The sequence below is a fragment of the Tachyglossus aculeatus genome, chromosome X3 (assembly GCF_015852505.1).
Source record: "Tachyglossus aculeatus isolate mTacAcu1 chromosome X3, mTacAcu1.pri, whole genome shotgun sequence".
Taxonomy (NCBI): Eukaryota; Metazoa; Chordata; class Mammalia; order Monotremata; family Tachyglossidae; genus Tachyglossus; species Tachyglossus aculeatus.
In genome coordinates this window covers 6,421,710-6,443,240 of record NC_052099.1, presented here as the reverse complement: position 1 = coordinate 6,443,240, position 21,531 = coordinate 6,421,710, and the positions used below count along the sequence as shown (strand labels likewise).

Below are 21,531 nucleotides of genomic sequence, written 5' to 3'. Positions count from 1 at the left end.
GCCGTTCTCTTGTTCAGGGGTGTGGTTACCTGGCCAGATCAATGATTTGGAAAATTGTTTGTGCATTAAGAATATTGCCCAAGGAACTCCAAGCGTGACAAAGAGTCAAGAGGAGCCAGAAGCATGTTGGTCTATACTCTCTGCCAAAACCTTATAAATCACACTGGAGAATACTCATTTGTCCTTTTATTTTCTTCTGGAAATGTGCTTAGCCCAGAGAAAGGCAAAACACAGCTCAGGGGCACCATCCAGCCCACCGTGGTGTCCAGCAAAAGTGAGACTAAATATCAGCATTGTGTGAATTTGTGTGAAAGTAACATAAAAGGGCTCTTTATGCCATGACTGTTATCATTTTAATGACCGGTACTGGGCCAGTGCACACGGCCCTCAACAGCTTGCTAAAGCATATTAAGTGGCTCTCTGGTCCAAGTAATTGCCCACCCATGGTTTAGACCATTCTAGCAAAAATTATGTCTGCCTTCCTCGAGTTTGCTAGCCTGCCAGACCTCACTAGGATTTGTTTATTTTTTAATAAAATAGGCAGAAAAGAGTGTATAGAAAGGCATTTTATTTTGACTCTGCTATTCGATCCTTAGTACTTTTTATAAGAAGCACTGACAACAGGGTGGTTGCTCTTTCTATTCACACAAAAATACAGTATTTATCCTTTATTTAAAAACAACTATGCTAAAAAAAGAAAAAAGAATGTCCTCAGTGAAAGCTTCTTACCAATGCAGACTGGTGAGCAGATGCAGAGAATAGAAATATATCGCTTCATCTAGTGGTAAAAGTGAATCACCCAATTCACTCCTTTGCCTTTGGAAAGATGCCAGAGATGGAACCTTGGGCTTGAGAGGGAAAAGTCTCTTTTCTTCCCCCCATACAGAGTATCTCCCTGAGCCAAGGTTATGTCCAGTTTGAGGAAACAAGAATTACTCTTAAGTTGGTAGGCCTCTGCAGCTTCTCTTTTTGTGCCTGAAACAATAGAGCAGCAAAACTGCCAATAGGAGAGTGCAGCCTCCCTCGTCTCACTTGTCACGCTGTGCGCTCTGACTCTGAACCAGGACATTTAATAGCTCTGTAAACATGTTAAAACCTGGAAAGGAATGACCTATTAATAATAATAATAATAATGATAATAATTCTGCCTGACCTGCTTCCTCTTGGAAGGGAAACAGGCTATTGAAAACCCACCGAAAGCCAGCCACTCTGAGTTTATGGAAGTAGCCCTCTCCACGAGCTCAAACCCAGCACACACTCCAAAAGGGTGCATGGCTGGGAGGCAGGAAGGGACACAAACAGATTGCCCCTGTTGGGTGTTCTGGTCATTTTGCCTCTGTGCCTGCTCTGCAGTTTTCCTATACTGCTTTCTAAGTGGCCTGACAGCTGTACCATGGCCAATATCTCCAGGGGAACAGTTTCCTCGCACCCCCGCCCTTGGAAGGAAACACTGCACTGCACTTTTGTGAGGGAAGAGTGACGAATCAGACTCAATCATTACCATGGCCTTCTTTCCCTTGTCTTGGCAGTGTTTATTTTAAAGCCATGCTTTGTGACTTTTCCTCAAACAAGGCCATTTTGAATGGGTTTTCTTAATTTGCTGCTCCACCTCCTGAATGGTTTCTCCTACCTTCCCTTCCTTGAGCTATCTTGGGACTGGGCTCCTCGGGGGTGGCACTACAAACCCTCACTAAAGTGGACACTAGAGATCATAAACAAGTATTGGAACCCCGCTTTAAAGGATTTGAAAGGCTGCCCCAGATTAACCCCTGGATTCTAAACCGTAGAGTCCACCATCCCCTCTCTCTCTCTTACAAACTGAATAGCACTGTGTACACTATAAAACACCAATTCCTTGGTGATTTCAGCATTCCCAAAGTAGCCTCCTCTTTTCAGAGAGTCAATCACGGAGGGATTGCAACAAGCAAGAAGAACAGCGATATTTACTTCCTTATAGTCTTTTGCTATTTCTTTAAATGTGTTAATGCCAGCTGTGTCTAAAAAGAGGACCGAAGAGCAATCGATAATGATGGTTTGAAAATCAACTTGGTTTGGGACCAGAGAGGAGGTCGTATCGATTTGGCTCAGTCCTTTCCAACTTGCTTCCTCCTCATTGCCTGTTTCAGAGTGGATCCTTTTTCCTTTTGCTCCCTTTTTCCTCTTTGCTGTTTCCAAGACGGGATCTAGCCCTGTCATTCTATAGAGAGACCTTACAAAGAAGTCTTTATTCGCATAGTAGAGCGGTGCCTCAAAACGAAATACCTTGATCTTGAGCACAGGTAAAAGATTTTCATATTCCCTGTCATCTTCATAGAAGACCGTATTTTCGATCTGCCCTAACAGGGCGGTGTGAGGCCACTGTGTGCGACTGACGATGCACATGATTGAAAACACAGCACCTACCAACAGTCCAATTTCTGTACTGATTAAGGCACAAGAGGCCATTGTGACACACCAAACCAACGTGTCTATTTTGCTCAGGCGGTACTGCTTTGCTACCTCTTTGAATTTCCGAAGGGCTCCTCTCAGACTGACGATGATGATGCAGGCCAAAACGCATTTTTGCAAGGAATAAAATAGGGGTGCAAAGAAAAGCAGCACCAATAGCACCACCACCGCACTCACCACACTCGACACTTGGGTGTGACAGCCCGTAGACGTTTTAACGAGACTTTTTGCAAGAGCCGCACTAGTTATGATAGAATGAAAGAAAGATGGAATTATGTTGCAGAAACCGATTGCAAACATTTCCTGGTTGGCTTTGATAGTGTAGGCAAATTTTTTGGCAAACATCTCTGAGAGAGACACTGTAAATGCAAAGCCAATGACGGCGAGAGGGACAGCATCCAGAGCAACCCGTTGCATTAACTGGAAGTCTGGCACTTTAGGGGCGATAAATCCTGTCGGAATTTCCCCAGAGATGCTTGAGGCATACCTTTCATTTAAATTCCCATAGTGGGAGATTAAAGTAGCCACAATGATGACGATCAGCTCCATCGGAAGAGGGATCTTCAGTTTCTGTTTGTACCGGTCCGTTAATTCTTTGGCAGTGACCAGCACAACCAGGCAAATGGCACTTGTTACGACATCACACATGTTGGCCTGTGAGATATTTTGAAAGAGATTGATCCAGGTCACGAGGAACATTCCGTAGCTGTGATGGCGTGGAATTTTGATTCCAAAGAGGTACTTAACTTGGGATGTTAAGATCGTTAAAGATGCTCCAGTGGCAAAACCATCTAGCAGAGGTTCTGAGAGGTACATTGAGATGAAACCTAGATGAAAAAGTCCCATGAGAACCTAAAAATGAAAACAGAAACCCCGTAGATGATCAGCTAATTGAGCAAAGGCATGAAAACAACTTGTAATAAAATGTAGGGCAATGCCATTTTGAGGGTGACTCATTTTTCGGCTGAGTTGTGTGGGGCTGGGAGCCAATCGGCGCAACTGAAAGAGCCCACTTTTCTGGGAAACAGCAACTATCTCCCTCTGCCCTATGATTAGTCCCTTTTTAGATGAATGCTGGCCAGAAACCTGGTCACTTTAGGAGGGATGAGCTGGAGGCAGATAAAGGGGCTCAGAGCCAGATAGGGGAAAGGAAGAAGAAGCGGAAAAAGAGAGAAGGCAGAGAGGGGTGAGGGGAGGTCCTCATTTATTTCCTCTGCTGCTCCCAAGCTGTGAAAAGACCTCCCAGAATGGGCTAGTTCACCCAGGGCCAGTACTAGCCCTTCTACCTTCTTGGCAGTGATGTTGGTCCCAGGAGATCTGGCCTGCTTGGGGCCATCTCTCGGCTGGCCTGAGCCCAGTGGCTGTAGTCACCTTGCAGAGCAGCTGTGGCTTCCCTTCCCCGTCTTCTCCATCCCCGCCCCTTGATCATTCCCATCAACTGAGATGCTTATCTCTGAAATTTTGAGCCTGCCCTGCCTTAATTGGAACATCGATCAGTCCATGGTATGTATTGGGTGCTTCCTGTGTGCAGAGACCTGTACTAAGCGCTTGAGAGAGAATGTTAGAACAGAGTTGGTAGATACGTTCCTTGCCCACAATGAGCGTACCTTCTGCCAGAGTAACCTTAGTAACCAAGCGCTTAGTACAGTGCTCTGCACACAGTAAGCGCTCAACAAATACAATTGAATGAATGAACCTTCTGGCAGTCGGTACAATGAGCCTCTATTGGAAACTCGAGGGTGATCTGACTGACCACTTATTAGAAGCCCAGGAGTCTCTGACTTTTCCGCAAGGGGGAAAAAAGCAGTCTTTAGAGTCTGTGATTGATGAAATTAAAGTTCCGGTCTGGAAGGGTTCAGCGAAAGGTGAAAGAATCTTCAGTAAGTTGTAACCAAGAAGCAGTCACTTGGTTACATCTGAGAGAGTGCAGAAACCAGGCCCCATCTAGGCATGACAACAAGGGAACACTTTCTCTTCACCCTTTTGTGGAGACTCTCCTCCAACCAGGGTTATAGTGTATGAAAGGGAGAATTACTGTTTATGACAGCCTCTACCAATTTTTTTATGGCATTTGTTAAGAGCTTACTATGTGCCAGGCACTGTACTAAGCACTAGGATAGATACAAGCTGATCAGGTTGGACACAGTTCACGCCCCACATGGGGCTCACGGTCTTAATCTCCATTTTACAGGCATGGTAACTGAGGCATGGAGAAGTGAAGTGATTTGCCAAGGTCACACAGCAGACAAGTGGTGGACCCGGGATTAGAACCCAGGTCCGTCTGATTCCCAGGCCTGTTCTCTATCCACTAGGCCACCCTGCTTCTCAATTGAAAAGTTATGGAGGCTGTGAGCCTCACGTAAGACAGGGAATGTGTCCCACCTGATATACTTGTAGCTACCTCAGCACTTAGTACAGTGCTTGGCACATAGTAAGCACTTTAACAAATACCCCCCCCGCAAAAAAAAAAAAAAAGAAAGCCAAAGGCAAGTGAATTTATAGGGTGCCAAAGTGGCTACTTCTGGGCCACTGACTGAATCTGCAGCTGGGAGGTGCCACCATCTCCATGCCCCTCTCTGCAATTACAGGCATGAGCAGAGACACTGCCTTCCTTCATGCCCTTGCTAAAGAAATTCAGTCTTCCAATAAATTCAGATTGCTCAATCCCAGGCTCCCGTGCACTGTCTGGTTGGTATTTTGTCCCTAATTAGTGAAAAAAAAATCACCCTGATAATATTGAATTTGCCATAGTGTAGCATTACTGCCCAAAGCTGTAGGTTAAAACTCAAGTGAGCTTTGACTGCCTTACCATTTACCATTCTGTTGGAAATCTTACCTGATACACTCCGGCAAGAAAAGTTAAGGCTGTAGCAATGCTGATTGCATAACACTCTTTACCACATTCCACACTCATTCCACCAACAGTCAAGGGGACAGTTGTTAAGTTAGTGCCACTGGTATTCCCTGTGGGCATACCGCTGCTATCATCATTCAGGTCAAATCCTGCCAGCTGCAGTTCTCTGTCTACCACTTGGCCCACCATGAGGCTTAATAAGCTGAAGATGCCCACTGAAACATGCCGAGAAGTTCCCATCATGAAGTAAATGATGTTGGCAAAGAAAGATGTGTAAAGGCAGTAAATGGGCTTCAGGCCAGCAAGCAGAGAGTAGGCAATGGCCTGAGGCACTAAAATGATCCCGATAATGAGTCCAGACATTATATCCCCCCAGATGTATTCTTTGAAACGATAGTGGGGAAGCCAACCCACTACAGGGAAGAAGTCTAAGACCATTGTTTTCAACTTCCTGGTTGTACAGAAACAGTTTTTTCTCAGCTTTGCTTTGATCCGTTCTTGCATTCTTCCCTTGCCAGGAGGACTTCTTTGCACTAACACAGGAAACTGAAGACGATTCCCCACGGCCATAGACTCACTTTGCACTTCCATTTTCTAGGCAGGCGCTAAGAATGCAGTTGTGGGCCTGAAAGAGGAAGAGTGTTGTCTCATGTTTAGTTGTCAACGGGGCTCAATCTAAAACACACCAGGGGTTCAGGGCTCATCTTACCTGCTTTTATCCATTTACAGGTGTACCATATATGCAGCCTGGGGATATGGTCTGCACTGTTTTCTGACTCACCTTGACGTACGGACCCTGTCCCTGACATTCCAGCTAATCACTGCAAGGAAGTCCATTTCCTCCCCCCAACACCCCGCATCATCCCCTTGCCCTGCCCTCACTAAGTAGCATGGTCTTTTGAAAAGAGAACAGACCTGGGAGTCAGAGGACATGGGTTCTAATCCTGGCTCTACCTCATGTCTGCTGTGTGACCTTGGGCAAATCACTTCTCTGGGCCTCAGTTACCTCACCTGCAAAATAGGAACAGGGTCCAACCTGATTATCTTGTGTATACCCCAGTGCTTAGAACAGTGTTTGGCACATAGTAAGCACCTAACAAATGCCACAATTATTATTACCCCACTCCTATTCCCAGCTGCCTTCCTGAGGCAGTGCGGCCTAGTGGAAAGAGCATGGGTCTGAGAGTTAGGAGATCTGGGTTAAGTCCCGGCTCTGTCACTTGCCTGTCAGTTGACCTTGAGCAAATCAATTAATCTCTTTGGGCCTCAGTTTCTTTATGTGTAAAAGGGGACTAAGATAGATCATGAGCCCATGGAACGGGGACTGTGTCCAATCTCACACCCTCATACCCAGTGCTTAGCACAAAGTAAGCACTTAATAATGCTGCAATTATATCACTTACTTGGGCCTTCCCTCTTTATAGTCTTCCCCTGTCTCTTTTAAACTAATCATAATGACGGCAGGTGCCGCTCACAGCCACTGCCTTACACCACCCCCTGTCTCCTACCTGTAGTTCCACTGTCCCATCCCCAGCTGTGGAAATGGAGATGGGGTTGGCTTGGGCTGGTTGAGGATAGGGGGTGGGAGAGAAGGTATCGTAGGCCCCACCCAAATTACTGCCACCATCACCAATTCCTTCCTTCCTGTTCCCGTTTCCATAATTTTGGCCAAAATGGAGAGGCGGGGCTTCAAGCAATAAGGGGAAGAGGAGAGGTGGTAACAGCTGCCACTCTGGTTTAGAGAAAGAAAAATAATAATGGGTTAAGGTGGGGAGCCTGAGTTTGGGGTGCAGGAAAGCTGGCAGGAACAGAGAAGGGCAGAATGGGGTTAGTGAATGATTTACAGTGTTCAGCCATCACAGTGGGCTGGTTCTGGAACAGAACCGAACTGATTTCATGTGAGTCTGTCGGTAAGCGGAGGCCACGGTACCACCACATTTTTCAAGGCCCAAGACCAGGTTGTATCCTGTAGTGCGCCTGTAGTTGAAATGAACATTTCCATTTCTTCAGACACGTGTTTAGTGCATGTACTGCTCTGTCCCAAGGCCTAATATCAGGGCTGGGAAGACTGATGCTGATCTGGGTTGGGGCCATAGGTCTATTGCTTTGTAGTCTAGCGTTTCTCTTATGTCCCAAAATAAGTCTGCCAGAGGTTAGAGTCTCTTCAACATTACCAAATTAAATTAAATACTCAATATTTTCTCTCACAAGAGGGCTATGGATGCTGTGGAGTGTGGGGCTGCTGGAGCTAAAATGTTTGTCCCGGGCCCCTGTCCTCACGTAATAATAATAATAATAATAATAATAATAATAATAATGACATTTATTAAGCACTTACTACATGCAAAGCACTGTTCTAATAATAATAATCATAATAATGGCATTTATTAAGCGCTTACTGTGTGCAAAGCACTGTTCTAATCAATCAATCAATCAATCAATCGTATTTATTGAGCGCTTACTATGTGCAGAGCACTGTACTAAGCGCTTGGGAAGTACAGATTGGCATCACATAGAGACAGTCCCTACCCAACAGTGGGCTCACAGTCTAAAAGGGGGAGACAGAGAACAGAACCAAACATACCAACAAAATAAAATAAGTAGGATAGAAATGTACAAGTAAAATAAATAAATAAATAGATAAATAGAGTAATAAATATGTACAACCATATATACATATATACAGGTGCTGTGGGGAAGGGAAGGAGGTAAGACGGGAGGATGGAGAGGGGGACGAGGGGGAGAGGAAAGAAGGGGCTCAGTCTGGGAAGGCCTCCTGGAGGAGGTGAGCTCTCAGCAGGGCCTTGAAGGGAAGCTCTAAGTTCTAAGGGCTTCTAAGTTCTAAGTTCTAAGCTCTGGAAGTGCTGGGGAGGTTACAAGGTGATCAGGTTGTCCCACGGGGGGCTCACAGTCTTAATCCCCATTTTACAGAAGAGGTAACTGAGGCACAGAGAAGTGAGGTGACTTGCCAAAAGTCACACAGCTAACAATTGGCGGAGCCAGGATTTGAACCCATGACCTCTGACTTTAAAGCCCGTGCTCTTTTCCACTGAGCCACGCTGCTTCTCATCTGAAGGTTTTCTGGCCTCAAGTGCTTTTCTGTTGTTTTCTTTCCATTGGCTTGCTCCTGTCCTTTTAGCTATCAGCTAGCACAATCAACAGCTACTCGCTGTTGCTACAGGGCTTGGCTGAAAGGGACATTGGAATACCCTCTCCCTCCTCTGACCATGTCCCAATCCTCTGTCGATAATCTATTCAAACCCACCCCCCTCTCCAAAGCCTTCGCAAGTAAGGATTCTGGTTCCAATCACTCCAGTCACCCCCCAATAACCCTAGACCTCTATCTTCATCTCTTTTTAGGTTCCTGTTAGTGTTTTTGTGAATCGTGGGCTTCTGTTTTTGTAACAATAATAATAATAATAATCATGGTATTTGTTAAGCGCTTACTATGTTCCAAGTGCTGTTCTAAGCACTGGGGTAGATACAAGGCCATCAGGTTATCCCACATGGGGCTCACAGTCTTAATCCCCATTTTACAGATGAGGTAACTGAGGCCCAGAGAAGTTAAGTGACTTGCCCAAAATCACACAGCTGAAAGTGGTAGAGCCAGGATTAGAACCTATGACGTCTGACTCCCAAGCCCGTGCTCTTTCCACTAAGCCACGCTGCTTCTATACCATTATTCTTATTAATCAATGGTATTGAGTGCTTAGCATGTGCAGAGCACTCTACTAAGCACTTGGGAGAGTACAACAGAATTAGTGCACACATTCCCTGCCCGTAACAAGCTTGCAGTCTAGAGGGGGAGACGAACATTAATATAAATAATTTAAAGATATGTACATGAGTGTTACTATTCTATATTATTTTAATGCTCTTATTAGAACCTAGGTTCTAATCCCTGATCCGCTACATACTTGCTGTGTGACCTTGACAAGTTATTTCCTCAGTTTTCTCATCTGTAAATTGGGGATTCAATACTTGTTCTCCCTCCTACTTAGATTGAGGGTCCCATGTGGAACCTGATTATCTCATCACTACCCCAGTGCTTAGCACAGGACTTGACACATAGGAAGCTCTTAACCAATACCACAATTAGTATTACTGTTATTCATATTTTATCTTGATATATCATTTTTTGTCACGTGTGCTTTCAGTTTTTGTTTTGCAGTGTCTGGCACCCATGTTCAGAGGAACATAGGAAAGGGATGCCATGGTTCTGGATCGAGTGGGAGGGCCTAGAGTCGTCACCCCCAGAGAAATGCTTGAGGTCCAGTGAACTCGGGGTGCTTACTCAAAATGATGTGAATGATGTCATCACGTTACCTTGTGTGTTCAGTGTACATGTGCCATTCTGTGCATCTCAATGTCTCATCTTCTTGAGTGCTTAGAGTGGTGGGAGTTAAAAGGGCTGTGTGCCTAATGCTATCCCCTTGAGGAAGGGGAGAATCTTATTATTTGGGTGATAGAGGGGTCTCTCAGTAGGCATTATTTTTAGACTTCCAGTTCTCTAGTCTCTAAACTCATTGTGGACAGGGAACGTGTCTACCAACTCTGTTCTATTGTACTCTCCCAAGTGCTTGGTACAGTGCTCTGCACACAGTAAGTACTCAATAAATACCACTGATTGGTGGTGAAGGAAATGCAACACCATCCCTTTGCACAGTGCGAAGACAGTATACCAAGTGCTTATTACAGTGTTTTGCACACAGTAAGCACTCAATAAATACAATTGAATGAATATGGTGTTTCTTTGAGGGGAATCTGGTCAGAAGGGGCGTGTTCCTGGCAATTCTTCCATCACCATGGCTAGTCAGAAGGGGCATGTTCCTGGCAATTTTGCCATCACTATGGCTACCACTTCTCTGCTCCCCTTCTAACAGTTGTTTAATGGACCTCAGAGGGGTTCACGGAGGAGCAGTGGAGTGAGCAGCAGCTGCCCAGGGAGCAATTCTCCAAGTGAAGCAGGCACTTTTTCCTGCTTCAAGTGAAAAATAAGGGAGGGAGTGAGGGGATGTTACTTTCCCACCCTTACCCCTGGAGGTGTCTCTTGCACTCTTCCGAGCTCTAACCTGGAGAATCTCGCACTCTCTGGGATTAGTCCCAAGTCCCGCCACTGCACTGGAAAGATTGCTTCTTAAAAAAAAAAAAATTGGATTTGTTAAGCCTAAGCCAAACTGATCTGCCTTTTTTAAAATGTGCTTTTTATGATGGGTTTGAAAGCACTTTCTAACATTCCCTGAAGCATTACAAAGCAATGAGTGTTACTGCTATTTAGCCATTAAAGCAATTTGTAGCATCCCCACACAGCCAACCATCTTTTTGTAGTTACTGATCTAATGCTAAAAATGTGACTTGCAAATGTTTAATGTTGCAAGTGTTAAGCCCTTGATACGGACCCTTAAACTCCTATGAGAGACAGTGCAATATTCAGTTAATGAAAGAATTTATCAGCAACGTAGATGCAACCCAGAAAGTTGTGTTCTTGACAAATGGTCTCACTCCAGTGTGCTCAATCCTAAGCGATTTTGATTGAGTGTTTCTGCAAAACACTACACCTTTTTGGCTTGGAAAATATGTAACAAAATTTGTAGTTTTTTCCTTTTTGTTTTGTTAAAATTAAATCCTAACCAAACGTTTGGTTAGAATGTAAAATAATTTGTATGTTGAAAATCATTTTAACTGAAGATTTGAAATACATTTTTCACCTTAGTTACAGTTCTTGTATAGCCATGACTGGTTTTGTTCCCGTCCATTTCTGGTTTAAGCAAGAAGTAATTCAAAGCAATACAAACCTGTCCACTTGGAAAATTGGTTTTACTGGAAATACTTTTTCTGGTTAGCTCCAGCTCAGGTTCCATAAAAATTTTTTAAACATGATTCCAGTGTGACTGCAATTTACAACTTCTGGAACTGTAGTGCTTTAAAAGTGATCTTTATTTAAGTAATGAAATAAAAGTTAATGTCAATTTCCAGTGAAATTGAATTGAAACTGTTTTTCGTTTTTAATCAGAATAATTTAAAAACTCATTTTCTAGCTGATTTAGGGTTTCAATCAGACACATTAACCAAACAATTGCATTTAAACTCTGGGATTTAACCAGATTTTAGAAAGCTGTGTGTCAGTCAACTCGTGTGGATGAATAACTTCAAATATTTCCCAACATTTACTAGAAAAATGCTTGAAAGTAATTAGCTCCATTTCCAAAAATTATTTGGTAAATAAGGATTTTCCCATTAGAAAAGAAATAACAAAAAATAATTCTTACCTAAATTGAGCCTGAAGGTACAATGATGGTATCAGGAAATGCAATCCTCATTCAAGTTCCACTTATTTTCATCATCGATAGCCAAATGCTCCTAGCCAGTCCATAATAGGCACCGTAAGATTGTCTCACTGGCCTCAAACGAGTGGATAGTTCTGTTTTAAACATAGAAGAGCCAGACTTCTGGAGTCAACACCCTCAAGTTATGCTAACACTTGCTAGTTGGTGTTTTTCTCTGCTGAGTTCAATTATTTACTTAAGAGACTGCTGACTGATATCTTTCAAAGACAAGTGTTAAGTGAAAGGGTAATCTAGTTAGTTGTACAATAATCATAGACTCAGGAATAATGAGGATTTTTGGGGTGTCTGATGAACACAATTGAAATTTAATTAATGGAATAATCTTGCTTTAGTTTTAGAGGACAGATGAAGTTGATTGATAGTAATGGTTACTGCCTGCTCACTTATCTATGAGAAGTGAGCATCTGTGAGTGTGATTTTCCCTCTAGTGCCCAGAAGGACAGAAGCATGAGTCTTTTGGGGTGCTAAAGAGAAGAAGCGTGGCTCAGTGGAAAGAGCACGGGCTTTGGAGTCAAGAGGTCGTGGGTTCAAATCCCGGCTCCGCCACTTGTCAGCTGTGTGACTTCGGGCAAGTCACTTAACTTCTCTGGGCCTCAGTTCCCTCATCTGTAAAATGGGGATGAAGACTGTGAGCCCCATGTGGGACAACCTGATTACCTTGTATCTACCCCAGCGCTTAGAACAGTGCTTTGCACATAGTAAGCGCTTAACAAATACCAACATTATTATTATTATTATTATTAAAGGGAAAACAGTGCTCTCCATCCACCTCCCAAATTCTTCCTTCCAAACTGTTGGCCTTTAGCCACTGGCAGTTTATTCCAGTTCCTGGGAGAGAAGTGTTTTACCCAGGTTCCAGAATCACTGTCCAGATGCAGTTGTCGTTTCTATCCCAGGCCAAGAATCTTTCTGTGCAAAGGAAGAACAGTTTTCTCCCTTCCTTTTAATGCAGAGATTCAGGAAAATAGTCTTTTAGAATGGTCTGTCTCCTACCCCTCCACCTCCACTATAGCACTAATAAAGCTGTCGATAACTTTGGCCACTCAGAGTGAAAACCAGCATTGATAAAAATGAGAATAACTTATTCTCCCTCTTGCAGAAAAAGGGTCAACCTGAGTATCTCAACCCAGGATTATACAGAGTGGAAAAAATCACTTCCTTCCCTTCATCCATTCAATCATATTTATTGAGCACTCACCCACATACAGAGCAGTCCTACAAGAGGCTCTTTGGCTGGTATCCTCTCTGGGTTGCACAGAGAAGGAGCCAATGGTGAGTGGAACTGGAGATTTTTCCTATCATGCTCTAGCTTCCCCTGCTCACATCCTATGACAGCTACATTGCAGTGCTTTTACAAATTTGAATTTAGGGTTTGAATGCAGCAATTTTTCTTTTTCATTGTGGGGGTGGAAAGGGAGCTGGTGGGGCTTTTAGGGGAAAGCAAGAGGGATGGGGCATGGGAGTGGCAGGCTCCAAAGAGCTAAAGAGTCAGGGTCTTACCAGTTCCATTAGTCAGAGGAGCTGGCTTCTAGTCCCAGCTTTGCCAAATGCTTGCTGTGTGACCTTAGGCAAGTCACTTAACTTCTCTGTGCCTCAGTTGTTTTGTTCTCCCTCTTACTTAGACTGTGAGCCCCATGTGGGACAGGGACTGCATCCAACTTAATTCACATGTATCTACCCCAGTGCTTAGAACAATGCTTGACCCATAGTGAGCGCTTAACAACTATCATTAGGAAAAAAAAAGTAGAGACCTGGAATGAGCAAAGATGGGAGTCCAGCCTCAAAAGCTGTGGGAGGAAAACGAGTATGGCTTCATCCCCACAACTGGAAACCTGTGCGGATAAATGTCTTCCATTGCCTTCATGGAGTTGGCACCTATGTCAAGGAAGATATTTTGCTGGTGATGGGGGAAGTTACTGATATCAGGAGACCAATTCTTCCCTCAAATCCATTGCCTGCTTCAAGAGGACAATTCCAGAGGGAGGATTTTCTCCTCTGTGTCTGAGAAGGGATTGGCTTGTCTAGGCAAGAAGGGCAACATTGGGCTCATTGAAGTGTGTTGGAAATAAGTGGTTTATTCTGGAACCAGAAATCTGCTGTTGGTTCAATAGAAAGGGCACTGCTCGGGAAATCAGGAGACCTGGGTTCTAGCCTCAGTTCTGATGGTTCTTATGCCATCAGCAGTGAAGATTTCTAATCCCAGAACCACCTGGGACATTCTGTGAGGTGGTCAAGCCCCAAGGGAATCCTGAAAAATAGCTAGGGAATGGGGGCAGCAAAGACCGCAGCAGCCAACAAGGCGCTGCCAGCTGAGTTATGGCATTACCGCATTACATCAGCACTATGTTGCAGTCACCAGTCACATTAGCTGTAAATCAATCCTGCATGTAAGAAACCCTTTGCATACACTTGGAAATGCTGTTCACTCACTCGTATGGCACTGGACAAGTCAGGGACCCAAGGATCCCCATTTTCAATGAAACCTCCCAGCCTCTCCCCCTATTCATTCAGCTAGTTTCTACTCTTTGAGCTTCCAGGCACTCAGGACGACTGTGGAGAGAAGAAGAGTTTTCTTCTGTGTGCTAATTGTGTTGAATACATAAGAAATAGAATAAATCACTGAATAAAAATTATTCCAAGTGCTCCCCACTTCAAAAAACCTAGTGTGGAGAAAGGAAGAGGTGCTTATAAAAGCTGAATGGTAATAGGTTAAGAGAGATTCCCAGGGAGAGATGACTCCGTGCCCTGAGATAAAGAGGGGAGCCTGAGGGAATGGCCAATGAAAAGAAAATGTAGCCAAAAAGACCGTGAAAAAGGAAGCAGAGTTAAGAAACCAAGAGAGTATTTTTCAAGTGGGCTTGGTTGAGAGCCGAGAATCCTTTGGGTCTTTTCTGCAGAGCTAGGCTACAAAGCAGCACTTTCGGATTGTAGCGGCCCTTCTCAAACTGGACCCCTTTGAGCTCTGCTTCTCCAAAGGCATGTATGGAGAGTATGGAGCTCCCTAACCTATATCATACACTCGAGATTGATGTATGACAACCAGAGGAAATAGACTGGAACTGGAGTGGGAAGGATTACATTAACCCAAAAGAATAACTCCCTCTACAGAGTGTTTTTAATTCAAGATTGGTTTCAGAGGGAACATGTGGAATTGCCTATCCTGGAGGTATTTGAAAGATGAAGATGACAAGATGGGAGTTCGCAGTAGAGCCATTCAAGTCCCAGGCAGGTAGAGGCCCCCACTTATCCCTAAGGCTATGGGAGTTTTGACATCCGAGTAGTCCACAGGGGCAAGTGCGTATTTGTGTCATGCCACCAGTTTCACATTGGATAGAGGCCAGGTTAGGCCCCAGGGTTTCAGCTTGGGCAAACATCTATCTCAGGGCCCTTTGTATGATTCCCCAAACCAGTCGCTTAACTGGATCACCTTAGCTCCTCATTGAGGGTCAGTTATTTCCTGGCTTTTTCTTCTTTCACCAGATGTGGGCAGAAATTCAAGTACAGGTGCTGTCTCAGTTGTCTCAGTGGGTTTGTCTGAAATGTAAGTACTCTTGGGATCCAGCCAAATTTCCTGATGTCTCTGTAGAAAAGTAGGTAGCGTACTGATAAGCTAATACAATAGTTAGATTGCTAGCTTTGCCTTTGCAGGAAAAAAGCAAAACCATTTAAATCAATTCAGATCACTGCCAGATGTGGTTTGGGACAGCTTTTCTCAGGGGTCTTCAACACTGAAGAACATTGGGTGGTTATTGCATGTGGCAATGTGAATTGAGGGTTGTAGCTTTTACTTTGCAATAATTAAGCTCTGTAATGAAATGCCCTCCTATAATAGCAGAAAAATACTACATTTCACACCCTCTTCATCAACCCCCCCAAAAACCCAAGATGAAAATTAAATGCATGCATTTTTCTGGGTCCTAGTTTCATGTTCTTTCCCCCAGGTACATCACCAAAGGTGACCTATTTCCTCATCTGTGGGATGAGAGAGATAGCTTTAGGAGAGAAGGAGAGTCACACAGAGTAGAAACTGAAGGGAGGGACACAAAAAGGAGAGGAAGATGGGGAGAGAGATGGTGAGTTAGGCACATGGAGACAGACACAGAAGCTGAGACAGAGGTGTGGAAACAGAAAGAAGAGATGGGTCAGAGGACAGAGAGAGAGAAGAGAGAGAGGGAAAGAGAGAGAGTGTCCATACATCTAAATGGTTCTGCAGAACACTGTCCTCTCACAAAACCATTGCCCAAACTGTCCTTTCTGTTTGGAAAAATTTTCCTCTGCCTTTTGGCCACACCACCTCTCCCTTCTTTTAAATCTCAGCTCAAGACCCACCTCCTCCAGGAAGCTGTCCTTAATTGCATTTACAGTTAATTCCTTAATTACATTTCCTGTCTAATTCATTCATTCAATCGTATTTATTGAGCCCTTACTGTGTGCAGAGCACTGTACTAAGTGCTTGGGAAGTACAAGTTGGCAACATATAGAGACGGTCCCTACCCAACAGCAGGCTCACAGTCTAGAAGGGGGAGACAGACAACAAAACAAAACGTATTAACAAGATAAAATAAATAGAATAAATATGTACAAATAAAATAAATAGAGTAATAAATACGTACAAACATATATACATATATACAGGTGCTGCGGGGAGGGGAAGGAGGTAAGGCGGTGGGGATGGGGAGGGGGAAGAGGGGGAGAGGAAGGAGGGGGCTCAGTCTGGGAAGGCCTCCTGGAGGAGGTGAGTTCTCAGTAGGGCTTTGAAGGGAGGAAGAGAGCTAGCTTGGCGGATGTGCGGAGGGAGGGCATTCCAGGCCAGGGGGATGATGTGGGCTGGGGGTCGACGGCGGGACAGGTGAGAACGAGGCACAGTGAGGAGATTAGCGACAGAGGAGCGGAGGGTGTGGGCTGGGCTGTAGAAGGAGAAAAGGGAGGTGGGGTAGGAGGGGGCAAGGTGATGGAGAGCCTTGAAGCCGAGGGTGAGGAGTTTTTGCCTGATGCATAGGTTGATTGGTAGCCACTGGAGATTTTTGAGGAGGGGAGTAACATGCCCAGAACGGTTCTGCACAAAGACGATCCGGGCAGCGGCGTGAAGTATGGATTGAAGAGGGGAGAGACAGGAGGATGGGAGATCGGAGAGGAGGCTGATGCAGTAATCCAGTTGGGATAGGATGAGAGATTGAACAAGCAGGGTAGCAGTTTGGATGGAGAGGAAAGGGCGGATCTTGGCAATGTTGCAGAGGTGAGACCGGCAGGTTTTGGTGATGGCTTGGATGTGAGGGGTGAACGAGAGAGCGGAGTCGAGGATGACACCAAGGTTGCGGGCTTGTGAGACGGGAAGTATGGTAGTGCCATCAACAGTAATGGGAAAGTCAGGGGGAGGGCAGGGTTTGGGTGGGAAGATAAGGAGTTCAGTCTTGTACATGTTGAGTTTAAAATGGTGGGCAGACATCCAGATGGAGATGTCCTGAAGGCAGGAGGAGATGCGAGCCTGGAGGGAGGGAGAGAGAGCAGGGGCAGAGATGTAGATTTGGGTGTCATCAGCGTAGAGATGATAGTTGAAGCCGTGGGAGCGAATGAGTTCACCAAGGGAGTGAGTGTAGATAGAGAACAGAAGGGGACCAAGAACTAACCCTTGAGGAACCCCTACAGTAAGGGGATGGGAGGGAGAGGAGGAGCCTGCAAAAGAGACTGAGAATGAATGGCCAGAGAGATAAGAGGAGAACCAGGAGAGGACAGAGTCTGTGAAGCCAAGGTTGGATAGCGTGTTGAGGAAAAGGGGGTGGTCCACAGTGTCAAAGGCAGCTGAGTGGTCGAGGAGGATTAGGATAGAGTAGGAGCCGTTGGATTTGGCAAGCAGGAGGTCATTGGTGACCTTTGAGAGGGCAGTTTCCATGGAATGTAGGGGACGGAAGCGAGATTGGAGGGGGTCGAGGAGAGAATTGGTGTTGAGGAATTCGAGGCAGTGCATGTAGTTCTAATTCATTGCCCATTCTACTTTCCAGCTCATTCTTGTAATGATCATATTTTATGAATACATTCATGTTGAATGTATATGTGTGTCTGTCCTGTAAGATCCTTGAGGGTAGGGACTGTGGTGGCTTTAACAGTCACATCCTGTGAGCCTTCAATAATTGAAGATGATTATTATGATAAAGATAATGGTACCACACTGCCTTGCCCCCAGTTCTTTTTCCTCAGATATTTTAAATAATTTTAAGGATAACTCCAGGGACAGCACACAAATAATAATTATAATAGTTGTGGTGTTTCTTAAGTGCTTACTATGAGCTAAGCAACACACTAAACACTGGTGTAAATACAAGATAAGCAGATCAAGCACAGTCTCTGTCCTACATAGGGCTCACAGTCTAAGTGGGAGGGAGAATGGGTATTTAATCCCCATTTTACAGATGACGGAACTGGGGCACAGAGAAGCTAAGTGACTTGTCCAGGGTCACCCAGCAGGCAAATGACAGAGCCGGGATTAGAAACATAACCCAGAAATCTTGACAAGAATAACAATAGTAATAAGTGAGGTCTACAATAGTCTGAGGAAAAAAACTCCAAATGTCTAATTCAGGCCACAGGTAACACCTGGAATCCTAGGAAAGGTAGCAGCTGCAAGTAGAGAAACTTAGCCTGCAAAGCTAAATTTCTCTATTTGCGGCTGCCACCTATTTTAGGGAACCTCAGTTGGGTAACTTAAATCTCCTTGATCCCACAAGACTCTGAGAACCATTTTGCTCACGTTTACATCAAGTACTCTCCCAAGCACTTAGTACAGTGCTCTGCACACAGTAAGCACTCAATAAATATGATTGAGTGAATGAATGAAAGATTAGCAGGTTGTGTTTTTTGTTCAATGCTGAGCCCCTCTGTCTAATCTGGATTGAAGCTGTGAAATGTCCCATGAGTTAGTTAACCAAGGTTAAATTTTTTTTATGGTATTTCTTAAGCCCTTACTATGTGTCAAGCTCTGTTTTAAGCACTTGGGTAGATAAAAGATAATCTGCTTGCACACAGTCCCTGTCCCACATAGGGCTCACAGTCTAAGTAGAGGATGGAGGATTTAATCCCTGTTTTAAAGATAAGGTAACTGAGGCCCTAAGAGTTAAGTGGCTTGCCAAGGTCACACAGCATACAGGCGATGGGGCTGGGATTAGAACCCAGGTCCTCTGACTCCCAGGCCCATGCTCTTTCCACTAGACCATGCTGCTTTCTTTGTCAAGATCCCCCAGCTAGTTAATACAAAGGAATAATTAAAATTAATATGCCAGGGTTGCACTAAGCAAAACCAATACTCGTTTAAAAATACAAAAATGTTGCATAATGGCACAAATGTGACCTGTTCCCTTTTCAGTTAAACCCTATGGGGATTGGAAAACAGCCAAATGGCCATAATCATTTTGAATCTGAATGAGTAGGGTTCTGTCCATACAGATGCAGTTTGTTATTGGATTCTCCTTGGGCCTCCAAAATGGCCCAGGGCCACACCTGACTCTTAGCTGCTGTTCCTCAACTCACAGCTGACTCCAGTGCTGGCAAACAATTGACTTCTCCAGCTCCCTGACTACTGTCCAAGCTCAGGAAATAAAGGTCCAATACCAAGACCACCTCTGGCCAGAGCCATTCCACAGATAAAGTCCTGGAAGGACACTAAAGGTGGGCTCCCTAGAAGATTACAGAAGACCATGAAGGTGAGAATAAAAAGTTCCAACAAATAACAGGCTGTGTTTAGTACACTCTACTCTTTCCTCTAGCCACTCAGTGCTGGAGATTGGTCTCCTTTGCCCCCTCCTAGAGCCTTCCCCGTGTTTAGGATTATGCTCAGGTCACTTCTCTCTGTCCCCATGTCTCTCTTCCATCTCTGTGCCTCTGCTTCCTTGTCTCTCATTCACCATCTCTCTCCCCCACCCTCATCCTCCCCTCTCTCCCAACTCTCTGTGAAAGGCTATCTGCAGACTACCCAATCATTCAATCAATCAGTAGTATTTATTGAGTACCTACTGTATGCAAAGAACTAAACTAAGCACTTGGGAGAACACAGAAGAATTAGTCGACAGAATCCCTGTCCTCGAGGATCTTACGATCTAGTGAGGGAGACAGACATTAAAATAAATTACAGATAGGAGGAAGGAGGAGAATACCACGGTAAGGATAGCCAAGTGCTGAAGTAGCATTTGGGGGGAAAGGGTAGGGAGATGAGAAATTCATCAGGAAGACGTCTTGGAGATGTGATTTCAGACAGACTTTGAAGATGGGGAGAGGAGTGATCCATCCACTAGATGTCAAAGGGGAGGGTGTGTGCCCGAGGCTGGTGGTGAGAGAGGAGCAGGAGACTGTAGACTGTAAGCTCATTGTGGGCAGAGGACATGTCTACCGACTGTAGACACTGTTATACTGTACTTTCCCAAGCGCTTAGGACAGTGATCAGCACACAGTAAATGCTCGATAAATCCGATTGATTGATTGAGACACAGTGAATAGGTTGGTTTGAGAGGAATAAGGCATGTGAGCTGGGGTATAGTGGGAGAAGAGAGTGGATAAGTAGGAGGCAGAGACCTATTATTATTATGGTATCTGTTTAGTACACTACTATGTGTCAAGCACTGTTCTAAGCAGGATGAGTGCTTAAAGGTGGTGTCAGAGTGCTGTTTGTCCCCCTAATTAGACTGTAAGCTCCTCAAGGGCAGGGACCAGGCCTTTTACTTTTATTGTAAATTCCCAAAGCCTATACAGTGCTCTGTATACAGTAGTACGGTGCCATGTGCATTACAAGTGCTGAAAAACATCATTATTACTATGATGACACTAGGTCTTAAATGTTATTTGGTGATGACAAGGAAAGCAAGTATCCAGATAATTGGCCCAGACTTCATTTATGACAGAATCACCCAGATGATCACCTAAATAACAATAACAATTGTGGTATTCTCTACTTGCCAGTGTTTCAAGCACTGTTCTAAGCCATGAGGTAGATACAAACAGATCAGACAGAGTCCTTGCCCCACACCTGTTTTCCTTATTTAGATTGTGAGCCCCATGTGGGACAGGGACCGTGTCCAATCTGATTAACTTGTATCTTCCCCAGCACTTAGAACAGTGCTTGGCACATAGTAAGTGCATAACAAGTACCATTATTACTACAACTATCATTATTATGATTATTCACAATCTAAGAAGGAGAGCAGGTATTTAATCCCCATTTTACAAATGAGGAAACTGAGACACACACAAATTAAGTGATTTGCCCAAGGTCACAGAGCAGGCAAGAGGTGGAACTGGAAGTTAAACCCAACTCTTTCCACCAGATCACGTTGCTCAATCCTTCATTCCCCTTTACTTTTGACACCTGAGATGAAAACTTAATATAGTGATTAAAAAATACCAACCTTACACTGTGTGAATGTTGACAGCCATCCAAATGACTCTGGGGAAAAATATGCCTGTTTTATGAAGGAAGGAAGGTAAGGTATTCCATCATCTTCCATCTATTTGATTAGCTCACGTCATCCAGTTGGCTTTATTTTATGCATTTTTAAAGTTTTTTTTCCTGAAACACAAAGCAATTTTAGGATTACTCATGGGTCTATGTAATTATTATTGTTATTATCATATTTATTAGGCTCTTAGCTGGGGCTCAGTCCTCTGCCAAGTGCCGGATCGATGTATGCTGATCACTTAAAACAAGATCCCTGTTCCATAAGGGACTCAAAATGTAATAGAAAATAGGAATAAATTACAAATAGGACGAGTCACTTCAGAAATGAAATGCTCTGAAGGACAACACCAGAGTAAGAAAATGGTCTGGAGACACCTTATTTTTTCAGTTAACAGCCCAACTGCCAGTGTTCTGAGAGTTGGTCCAGGCTTCATTCCTGTGGG

The 21,531-nt window shown here is 44.4% G+C and overlaps 2 protein-coding genes across 6 annotated transcripts in view; one reads left to right on the top strand and one right to left on the bottom strand.

Annotated features, from left to right (window-relative positions):
* Window positions 1-21,531, top strand: part of IDUA (alpha-L-iduronidase) — a 56,736-nt gene that overhangs the window by 7,773 nt on the left and 27,432 nt on the right. The window lies entirely within an intron of this gene.
* SLC26A1 (solute carrier family 26 member 1) lies at window positions 549-21,187 on the bottom strand. 3 transcript variants are annotated; one of them, XM_038770242.1, is made up of 6 exons: window positions 21,039-21,187; window positions 15,077-15,229; window positions 13,401-13,524; window positions 11,572-11,723; window positions 5,285-5,927; window positions 549-3,300 (listed from the first exon to the last, which is right to left on the bottom strand). In XM_038770242.1, exons 5-6 carry the CDS (start codon window positions 5,891-5,893, stop codon window positions 1,777-1,779), a joined length of 2,133 nt encoding a protein of 710 aa, XP_038626170.1. In that variant the 5' UTR covers window positions 5,894-5,927; window positions 11,572-11,723; window positions 13,401-13,524; window positions 15,077-15,229; window positions 21,039-21,187; the 3' UTR covers window positions 549-1,776. The 3 variants fall into 3 exon arrangements, with proteins under 3 accessions (XP_038626170.1, XP_038626171.1, XP_038626169.1); XM_038770243.1 differs by lacking the exon at window positions 13,401-13,524 and adding an exon at window positions 11,098-11,236; XM_038770241.1 differs by lacking the exon at window positions 13,401-13,524.